This window comes from Physella acuta, unplaced genomic scaffold (genome assembly GCF_028476545.2).
Source record: "Physella acuta isolate Inbredline_101_S28 unplaced genomic scaffold, ASM2847654v3 ptg000021l, whole genome shotgun sequence".
NCBI lineage: Eukaryota > Metazoa > Mollusca > Gastropoda > Physidae > Physella > Physella acuta.
In genome coordinates this window covers 372,242-383,738 of record NW_026731541.1, presented here as the reverse complement: position 1 = coordinate 383,738, position 11,497 = coordinate 372,242, and the positions used below count along the sequence as shown (strand labels likewise).

The 11,497-nt window shown below is 49.0% G+C and overlaps 1 protein-coding gene across 1 annotated transcript; it reads left to right on the top strand.

Annotated features, from left to right (window-relative positions):
* The first annotated feature begins 1,013 nt into the window (after positions 1-1,013).
* Positions 1,014-2,150, top strand: LOC131940086 (mucin-2-like). Its single transcript, XM_059298665.1, has one exon. It carries the CDS (start codon positions 1,014-1,016, stop codon positions 2,148-2,150), a length of 1,137 nt encoding a protein of 378 aa, XP_059154648.1.
* The last annotated feature ends 9,347 nt before the right edge of the window (positions 2,151-11,497 follow it).

The following is an 11,497-nucleotide window of genomic DNA, read 5'->3' as shown; positions in this document are numbered from 1 at the left end:
GGTCAACCGGTGCGATCCACTTGTGTAGCAGATGTTGGTGGGGCATGAAGCAAATATTCCAATAAAAAAAAAAAACGTTTTCTTTGGCAAGCTCAATGCAACAAGAATAGATGTGTCAGTTCTAATATAATAGGCTCATTCGGTGCAAACTCTACTTGCTAGAATGGACAGCCGATCGTGTTTGCAAGTTGGAATTTTTTTTGGCCCCCTATTTTTATGTATATTCTAACGTTATTTATTCCACTATGTGTATGTATATTGTAACTCTATTTTTACCACTATGTGTATGTATGTTATAACTATTCATCCCACAAAGTATAAGTAGTGTGTGACGTATGCTGCTTGCCATATAACAATTCCAAATTTTGTCATTTTCCTCTTGAATCTCTTTTCCTTTGTTTCTCCGTGCTAAATATCTCGTTGCTTATTGCGTCTCCCAGACAGCACACCTGTTTCACCTATTAACTCATTCAATTGTGAAATACCCATTCACCGACTAGAGGTCTTGTTGTAGTCCTAGAACTGGTTCATACCGTGGCCTCACAAAGGTAGGTCAGTTACAGCAGGATACGCATACCATTAAACAACAACAACAACCAACAAACAAACAACGTCAACTTGTCTGACCAACAAACAACATCAACCAAAACGACCAACAAACAACATCAACCAAATCGACCAACAAACCGAATTATTGATGTCTAACAACATTTGTAATTGTGTATGTTGAATAAGCCAGATAAATGGTACTATTTAATGTAAACGCGCATTTTACTTGAATAACAATACTCGATTCCTGAAACAACTATTTTCATTATTATTAGTATTGTCGCCTCTATTGTTATTGTAAAAGGTTTATCTGTGTGCGGTACATGCATAGCGGACACAAATAAAGGGCGTAATGACAAGGGGAACAATCCAATGTCACCGTGTGCTGTTGGCGGCTCTTGATAATTGAGTGCTGTATAATGACTCACCCATGCTAGGCTTTGATTGAATCTGATCTGCCGGCAATGGACGCCGCCACGGCCCGGACATCCAACTCGGACATTTTTTATCCGGGCAGTTTGTCCGACACACCCCTCAGCGGTTCTTGCGAATTTTATTTGTTTTTTTCGTTGTCCATATCACCTGTTGTCTACATCACCCGTTGTCTACATCACCCGTTGTCTACATCACCCGTTGTCCACATCACCCGTTGTCCACATCACCCGTTGTCCACACGACGTTGTCCACATCACCCGTTGTCCACATCACCCGTTGTCCACAAGACGTTGTCCACATCACCCGTTGTCCACATCACCCGTTGTCCACAAGACGTTAACCACATCACCCGTTGTCCACATCACCCGTTGTCCACATCACCCGTTGTCCACACGACGTTGTCCACATCACCCGTTGTCCACATCACCCGTTGTCCACAAGACGTTGTCCACATCACCCGTTGTCCACATCACCCGTTGTCCACAAGACGTTGTCCACATCACCCGTTGTCCACACGACGTTGTCCACAAGACGTTGTCCACATCACCCGTTGTCCACATCACCCGTTGTCCACACGACGTTGTCCACAAGACGTTGTCCACATCACCCGTTGTCCACATCACCCGTTGTCCACAAGACGTTGTCCACATCACCCGTTGTCCACATCACCCGTTGTCCACAAGACGTTGTCCACATCACCCGTTGTCCACACGACGTTGTCCACAAGACGTTGTCCACATCACCCGTTGTCCACAAGACGTTGTCCACATCACCCGTTGTCCACATCACCCGTTGTCCACAAGACGTTGTCCACATCACCCGTTGTCCACACGACGTTGTCCACAAGACGTTGTCCACATCACCCGTTGTCCACATCACCCGTTGTCCACAAGACGTTAACCACATCACCCGTTGTCCACAAGACGTTAACCACATCACCCGTTGTCCACAAGACGTTAACCACATCACCCGTTGTCCACACGACGTTGTCCACATCACCCGTTGTCCACATCACCCGTTGTCCACATCACCCGTTGTCCAAACGACGTTGTCCACATCACCCGTTGTCCACAAGACGTTGTCCACATCACCCGTTGTCCAAACGACGTTGTCCACATCACCCGTTGTCCACACGACTGCATGGCTGGGGGTGGTGTCGGCTGTAGGGCTGGGGCTGGAGGTGGTGTCGGCTGTAGGGCTGGGGCTGGAGGTGGTGTCGGCTGTAGGGCTGGGGGTGGTGTCGGCTGTAGGGTAGGGCTGGGGGTGGTGTCGGTTGTAGGGCTGGGGTGGTGTCGGTTGTAGGGTAGGGCTGGGGTGGTGTCGGCTGTAGGGCTGGTGGTGGTGTCGGCTGTAGGGCTGGGGTGGTGTCGGCTGTAGGGTATGGCTGGGGGTGGTGTCGGTTGTAGGGCTGGTGGTGGTGTCGGCTGTAGGGCTGGTGGTGGTGTCGGCTGTAGGGCTGGTGGTGGTGTCGGCTGTAGGGCTGGTGGTGGTGTCGGCTGTAGGGCTGGGGGTGGTGTCGGCTGTAGGGCTGGGGGTGGTGTCGGCTGTAGGGTAGGGCTGGGGGTGGTGTCGGCTGTAGGGTAGGGCTGGGGGTGGTGTCGGCTGTAGGGTGGGGGTGGGGGTGGTGTCGGCTGTAGGGTTGGGGGTGGTGTCGGCTGTAGGGTAGGGCTGGGGGTGGTGTCGGCTGTAGGGCTGGGGGTGGTGTCGGCTGTAGGGTAGGGCTGGGGGTGGTGTCGGCTGTAGGGTAGGGCTGGGGGTGGTGTCGGTTGTAGGGCTGGGGTGGTGTCGGCTGTAGGGCTGGGGGTGGTGTCGGCTGTAGGGCTGGGGGTGGTGTCGGCTGTAGGGCTGGGGGTGGTGTCGGCTGTAGGGTAGGGCTGGGGGTGGTGTCGGTTGTAGGGTTGGGGCTGGTGTCGGCTGTAGGGTAGGGCTGGGGGTGGTGTCGGTTGTAGGGTAGGGCTGGGGGTGGTGTCGGCTGTAGGGCTGGGGGTGGTGTGGGTTGTAGGGTATGGGGTGGTGTCGGTTGTAGGGCTGGGGTGGTGTCGGTTGTAGGGCTGGGGTGGTGTCGGTTGTAGGGTAGGGCTGGGGGTGGTGTGGGTTGTAGGGTATGGGGTGGTGTCGGTTGTAGGGCTGGGGTGGTGTCGGCTGTAGGGCTGGGGGTGGTGTCGGCTGTAGGGCTGGGGGTGGTGTCGGCTGTTTGGCTGGGGTGGTATCGGTTGTAGGGTAGGGCTGGGGTGGTGTCGGCTGTAGGGCTGGGGGTGGTGTCGGTTGTAGAGCTGGGGGTGGTGTCGGCTGTAGGGCTGGGGGTGGTGTCGGTTGTAGGGTATGGCTGGGGGTGGTGTTGGCTGTAGGGCTGGAGGTGGTGTCGGCTGTAGGGATGGGGGTGGTGTCGGCTGTAGGGCTGGGGTGGTGTCGGTTGTAGGGCTGGGGGTGGTGTCGGTTGTAGGGTATGGGGTGGTGACGGCTGTAGGGCTGGGGGTGGTGTCGGCTGTAGGGTATGGGGTGGTGACGGCTGTAGGGCTGGGGGTGGTGTCGGCTGTAGGGCTGGAGGTGGTGTTGGCTGTAGGGCTGGAGGTGGTGTCGGCTGTAGGTCTGGAGGTGGTGTCGGTTGTAGGGCCGGGGGTGGTGTCCGTTGTAGGGCTGGGTGTGGTGTCCGTTGTAGGGCTGGGGGTGGTGTCGGCTGTAGGGCTGGGGGTGGTTTCGGCTGTATGGCTGGGGGTGGTGTGGGTTGTAGGGTAGTGGGTGGTGTCGGCTGTAGGGTAGGGCTGGGGGTGGTGTCGGCTGTAGGGTAGGGCTGGGGGTGGTGTCGGCTGTAGGGCTGGGGGTGGTGTGGGTTGTAGGGTAGTGGGTGGTGTCGGCTGTAGGGTAGGGCTGGGGGTGGTTTCGGCTGTAGGGCTGGGGGTGGTTTCGGCTGTATGGCTGGGGGTGGTGTGGGTTGTAGGGTAGTGGGTGGTGTCGGCTGTAGGGTAGGGCTGGGGGTGGTGTCGGCTGTAGGGTAGGGCTGGGGGTGGTGTCGGCTGTAGGGCTGGGGGTGGTGTGGGTTGTAGGGTAGTGGGTGGTGTCGGCTGTAGGTTAGGGCAGGGGGTGGTGTCGGCTGTACCCCCATGTCTAAATGTTAAATGTCCCCAAGTTCAGCTCTAAAGAAGACCAAGCAGGCAGATCTATTTTGTCCTAAGTACAAACGTTCAAGTGATTAGCATAAAACGATTAGCATAAAGAATTTATTTATTTCGCTGACGCATGACAGCGAGAAGTTCACTATGACGTCACCTGTTTCACATTATCCGATTACTTTCCTTGTCCCCATAACCAATGAATCATTCGACAAATACAGGCGACAGCGTACTGCAGTCACAAATACAGGCAACCAATATAGAAACATGTCGATGTACCAGCAAGAGAGTTTTGCTTCTAAGAACTTCTTTACTAGTATGTTCCCACTAATACAAGGAACAGTTTAAGAACCTCTGTACTAGTATGTTCCCGGTAACCTGAAATTACCCACTAACCCACTAGGACCGGCAGGGGAAGTAAGCGCAGCACGATTGCCCTCCCTGTGTTTATCAGATAAAATTATGGTGGCCGATATATCGGGTCTCGGTGGGATTTTAAAAACCACAAATTAGTTTCATCTCTGACAGAGTAGGTGTGTAATGTTCAATGCTTGCAGCAGAACATTTATTCAGTAGAATTCATTCCATTAAAGCTACTTGATCACATTGAGCATCAACTGTTATAGAAAGTTACACAAAAGTATACAGTAGGTGACACGACAGCAGACAGTAGATGACACGACAGCAGTTAGTAGATGACACGACATAAGACAGTAGATGACACGATAGCAGTTAGTAGATGACACGACAGAAGACAGTAGATGACAGCAGACAGAAGATGACACGACAGCAGACAGTAGATGACACGACAGCAGACAGTAGGTGACACGACAGCAGTTAGTAGATGACACGACAGCAGACAGTAGATGACACGACAGCAGTTAGTAGATGACACGACAGAAGACAGTAGATGACAGCAGACAGTAGATGACACGACAGCAGACAGTAGATGACACGACAGCAGTTAGTAGATGACACGACAGAAGACAGTAGATGACAGCAGACAGAAGATGACACGACAGCAGACAGTAGATGACACGACAGCAGACAGTAGGTGACACGACAGCAGACAGTAGATGACACGACAGCAGAAAGTAGATGACACGACAGCAGACAGTAGATGACACGACAACAGACAGTAGATGACACGACAGCAGACAGTAGGTGACACAACAGCAGACAGTAGGTGACACGACAGCAGACAGTAGATAACAGCAGACAGTAGATGACACGACAGCAGACAGTAGGTGACACGACAGCAGACAGTAGGTGACACGACAGCAGACAGTAGATGACACGACAGCAGACAGTAGATGACACGCCAGCAGACAGTAGGTGACACGACAGCAGACAGTAGATAACAGCAGACAGTAGATGACACGACAGCAGACAGTAGGTGACACGACAGCAGACAGTAGGTGACACGACAGCAGACAGTAGATGACACGACAGCAGACAGTAGGTGACACGACAGCAGACAGTAGATGACAGTAGGTGACACGACAGCAGACAGTAGATGACACGACAGCAGACAGTAGATGACACGACAGCAGACAGTAGGTGACACGACAGCAGACAGTAGATGACACGACAGCAGACAGTAGGTGACACGACAGCAGACAGTAGGTGACACGACAGCAGACAGTAGGTGACACGACAGCAGACAGTAGGTGACACGACTGCACACAGTAGATGACACGCCAGCAGACAGTAGGTGACACGACAGCAGACAGTAGGTGACACGACAGCAGACAGTAGGTGACACGACAGCAGACAGTAGATGACACAACAGCAGACAGTAGGTGACACGACAGCAGACAGTAGGTGACAGCAGACAGTAGATGACACGACAGCAGACAGTAGATGACACGAAATTAGACAGTAGATGACACGACAGCAGACAGTAGATGACACAACAGCAGACAGTAGGTGACACGACAGCAGACAGTAGTTGACAGCAGACAGTAGGTGACACGACATCAGACAGTAGATGACACGACAGCAGACAGTAGATGGCACGACAGCAGTTAGTAGATGACACGACAGAAGACAGTAGATGACAGCAGACAATAGATGACACGACAGCAGACAGTAGATGACACGACAGCAGTTAGTAGATGACACGACAGAAGACAGTAGATGACAGCAGACAGTAGATGACACGACAGCAGACAGAAGATGACACGACAGCAGACAGTAGGTTACACGACAGCAGACAGTAGGTGACAATACAGCAGACAGTAGGTGACACGACAGCAGTTAGTAGATGACACGACAGCAGACAGTAGGTGACACGACAGCAGTTAGTAGATGACACGACAGCAGACAGTAGGTGATACGACAGCAGACAGTAGGTGACACCACAGCAGACAGTAGGTGACAACAGACAGTAGGTGACACGACAGCAGACAGTAGGTGACAGCAGACAGTAGATGACACGACAGCAGACAGTAGGTGACAGCAGACAGTAGGTGAAACGACAGCAGACAGTAGATGACACGACAGCAGACAGTAGATGACACGCCAGCAGACAGTAGGTGACACGACAGCAGACAGTAGATAACAGCAAACAGTAGATGACACGACAGCAGACAGTAGGTGACACGACAGCAGACAGTAGGTGACACGAAAGCAGACAGTAGATGACACGACAGCAGACAGTAGATGACACGCCAGCAGACAGTAGGTGACACGACAGCAGACAGTAGATAACAGCAGACAGTAGATGACACGACAGCAGACAGCAGATGACACGACAGCAGACAGTAGATGACACGACAGCAGACAGTAGATGACACGACAGCAGACAGTAGGTGACACGACAGCAGACAGTAGGTGACACGCCAGCAGACAGTAGGTGACACGACAGCAGACAGTAGATGACACGACAGCAGGCAGTAGGTGACACGACAGCAGACAGTAGATGACACGCCAGCAGACAGTAGATGACACGACAGCAGACAGTAGATGACACGACAGCAGACAGTAGATGACACGACAGCAGACAGTAGATGACACGCCAGCAGACAGTAGGTGACACGACAGCAGACAGCAGATGACACGACAGCAGACAGTAGGTGACACGACAGCAGACAGTAGATGACACGACAGCAGACAGTAGGTGACACGACAGCAGACAGTAGATGACACGACAGCAGACAGTAGGTGACACGACAGCAGGCAGTAGATGACACGACTGCACACAGTAGATGACACGCCAGCAGACAGTAGGTGACACGACAGCAGACAGTAGATAACAGCAGACAGTAGATGACACGACAGCAGGCAGTAGATGACACGACAGCAGACAGTAGGTGACACGACAGCAGACAGTAGGTGACACGACAGCAGACAGTAGGTGACACGACAGCAGACAGTAGGTGACACAACAGCAGACAGTAGATGACACGACAGCAGACAGTAGATGACACGACAGCAGACAGTAGGTGACACGACAGCAGACAGTTGATGACAGCAGACAGTAGGTGACACGACAGCAGACAATAGATGACACGACAGCAGACAGTAGGTGACACGACAGCAGACAGTAGGCGACACGCCAGCAAACAGTAGGTGACACGCGAGCAGACAGTAGGTGACACGACAGCAGACAGTAGGTGACACAACAGCAGACAGTAGGTGACACGACAGCAGACAGTAGGTGACACGACAGCAGGCAGTAGGTGACACGACAGCAGACAGTAGGTGACACGACAGCAGACAGTAGGTGACACGACAGCAGACAGTAGGTGACACGACAGCAGACAGTAGGTGACACGACAGCAGACAGTAGGTGACACAACAGCAGACTGTAGGTGACACGACAGCAGACAGTAGGTGACACGACAGCAGACAGTAGGTGACACGACAGCAGACAGTAGGTGACACGCGAGCAGGCAGTAGGTGACACGACAGCAGACAGTAGGTGACATGCCAGCAGGCAGTAGATGAGAGCAGACAGTAGGTGACACGACAGCAGACAGCAGGTGACACGACAGCAGACAGTAGATGACACGCCAGCAGACAGCAGGTGACACGACAGCAGACAGCAGATGACACGACAGCAGACAGTAGGTGACACGACAGCAGACAGTAGATGACACGACAGAAGACAGTAGATGACACGACAGCAGACAATAGATGACACGACAGCAGACAGTAGGTGACACGACAGCAGACAGTAGGTGACACGCCAGCAGACAGTAGGTGACACGCGAGCAGACAGTAGGTGACACGACAGCAGACAGTAGATGACACAACAGCAGACAGTAGGTGACACGACAGCAGACAGTAGGTGACACGACAGCAGGCAGTAGGTGACACGACAGCAGACAGTAGATGACACGACAGCAGGCAGTAGATGAGAGCAGACAGCAGATGACACGACAGCAGATAGTAGGTGACACGACAGCAGACAGTAGATGACACGACAGCAGACAGTAGATGACACGACAGCAGACAGTAGGTGACACGACAGCAGGCAGTAGATGAGAGCAGACAGCAGATGACACGACAGCAGATAGTAGGTGACACGACAGCAGACAGTAGATGACACGACAGCAGACAGCAGATGACACGACAGCAGACAGTAGGTGACACGACAGCAGACAGTAGGTGACACGACAGCAGACAGCAGATGACACGACAGCAGACAGTAGGTGACACGACAGCAGACAGTAGGTGACACGACAGCAGACAGCAGATGACACGATAGCAGACAGCAGATGACACGACAGCAGACAGTAGGTGACACGACAGCAGACAGTAGGTGACACGACAGCAGGCAGTAGGTGACACGCCAGCAGACAGTAGATGACACGACAGCAGACAGTAGGTGACACGACAGCAGACAGTAGATGACACGACAGCAGGCTGTAGATGAGAGCAGACAGCAGATGACACGACAGCAGACAGCAGATGACACGACAGCAGGCAGTAGGTGACACGACAGCAGGCAGTAGGTGACACGACAGCAGACAGTAGGTGACACGCCAGCAGCTATTGATTTGCTGTGAAGCCACAACTGTTAACAAGTAGGTTGGTGTCCTTGTTTCCCTAACTGAGTGCAGATTATTTCAATTACCTACCTACACCAATGATGGCAGACAATTAGATGAGACCAGGATGTAGCACAGAACTTATCCCAGCGGCTCTCAAAATGGGACAACGCTTCAGTCTTGCTGTTGCAGTTTTACAACAAAAGGAGGTTTCTTGTTTGCTCCATTTGGCCCTCGAATATTTCATTTTATTAAGTGACACAGTAAAACGAAACAAGTTTTAAACTTAATCAATCACAGCAACTTGCCAGCTCTGCTTTGTCCTAATATTTCTCTTTCATTGGAGCAATTGACACCATCTAAAAGAATTATATTTTAAAAATAAAATACTTAAAAAAAACTTTTTAAAAAACCACGTTTTTCTTGTGGACTAAAAAGTAGAAAATAAATTTTTCTTTTGTGCTTCCTCGAGCTGTGCAGATTCTTGTGATGACTGACAAAAAACGTGGGTCGGGCAGATGGGTCGGGAAATTTGATGGTGAACGTACCCACGTTTTTTGTCAGTCATCACAAGAATCTGCACAGCTCGAGGAAGCACAAAAGAAAAATTTATTTTCTACTTTTTAGTCCACAAGAAAAACGTGGTTTTTTAAAAAGTTTTTTTTAAGTATTTTATTTTCTCCTTTTTAGTCCGTTACTACACATGAAAAACGTGGTTTTTAAAAAGTTTTTTATATAGTTTATTTTCTACTTTATCTAATCACTTGATTAAGTATGACTTGACTAAGTGTTTTTAAATACACGGACTAAAAAAATCTTGAGCGACCGATACGCTACAGAGAAAGGGTGTAATTTACGTTGCTGGCGTGGAGATCTACTCACGAATCACGTGATCAAATCTCCCATAAACAAACAAATAAACGCGAAGCTGAGTTAAGGAAAAACGTGTTTATGTGTATTTTAGCATGCCCAGCGTACCAACCGTGTCACCGTTAACAATGTGTTACCGTGTCCGTTCTCCTTTTTAGTCCTTTGCTACACATAAAAAACGTGGGTTTTTTTTAAAGTTTTTTTTAAGTATTTTATTTTCTCCTTTTTAGTCCGTTGCTACAAATGAAAAACGTGGTTTTTAAAAAAGTGTTTATAAATACACGGACTAAAAATCTTGAGCGACCAGGATTCGAACCTTGGTTGTCGCGGCCACAACGCGAAGTACTAACCACTATACGATCACGGCCAGCGCGCTCACATCGATTGGGGCCGAAGTAACTGTGTCAATAGGCCTCAAGTCTTGTCGGTATCTGTAGAAATCATGTCCTCAATGTTATGGTCCTTGGGGCGTAATTAAATTAAGCTAATTACGGTCACTAATTGCTAGTTTTTATGATTGCATCTGAAATTGTTAGGCGAAAGTAACATGCATGCCAAATTTCAGGTCTCTAGAGCAATCAGAAGTGGGCTAATTTTCGATGTCAATTTTAACAACAAACATCCAAACAACCAAACAAACAAACGCGAAGCTGAGTTAAGAAAAACGTGTTAAAAAAGGTAGCTATAATATGACCTTTCCAATGGCATAGATAAATGAACTGGCTAGTAGGTTGGAAATGTTCGGTGAGTCACGTGGTGTATGATTCGGCTGCAGAAATGAATGGAGCAATTATTACATCAAGCTCACCTAAATTGCTGCTGGGCATGGCGTGGTGAGGTAATAGGCATGCTAGGTAACAGGCTGTCAGTTCTTGGATAAAAGACAGCCAGTCTGTCTTGAGACAGCTGTATAAAACTACTCATATATATATATATATATATATATATATATATATATATATATATATATATATATATATATATATATATATATATATATATATATATATATATATATATATATATATATATATATATATATATATATATATATATATATATATATATATATATATATATATATATATATATATATATATATATATATATATATATATATATATATATGTATATATATATATATATATATATATATATGCCCTGTCCTGTGCTTGGTAAGTACTATCCTTGACCTCTCGTCTCTTGACATTGTCACATGAATTACAAATGATTGACAGTGGATTGACAGTGGATTGACAGTGTGTGCCAGAGTTCGTCCAATGGGGAAGTGATTTCCTTGCTCGAGACTCGTGACTCCGTGGGATGACGTCAACTGCTGGGGGAATACAGCCCAAAGGTTTAGGTCAAGTTTTCATAAACTTAAGTCAACTTTCATAAACATAAGTCAACTTCCAAAAGTATAAGTCAACGTTCATAAACATAAGTCACTTAAAATCAAAAGTAAGTCTACTTTCAAAAACGTAAATCCCCCTTCGAATGGCCGTTTTCTCTAGACAGGAGTCAAATGTTCAGATC

What these genes read in the sequence shown, in the direction of transcription:
- LOC131940086 (XM_059298665.1), top strand. Translation starts at nt 1,014, where the DNA reads ATGGACGCCGCCACGGCCCGGACATCCAACTCGGACATTTTTTATCCG.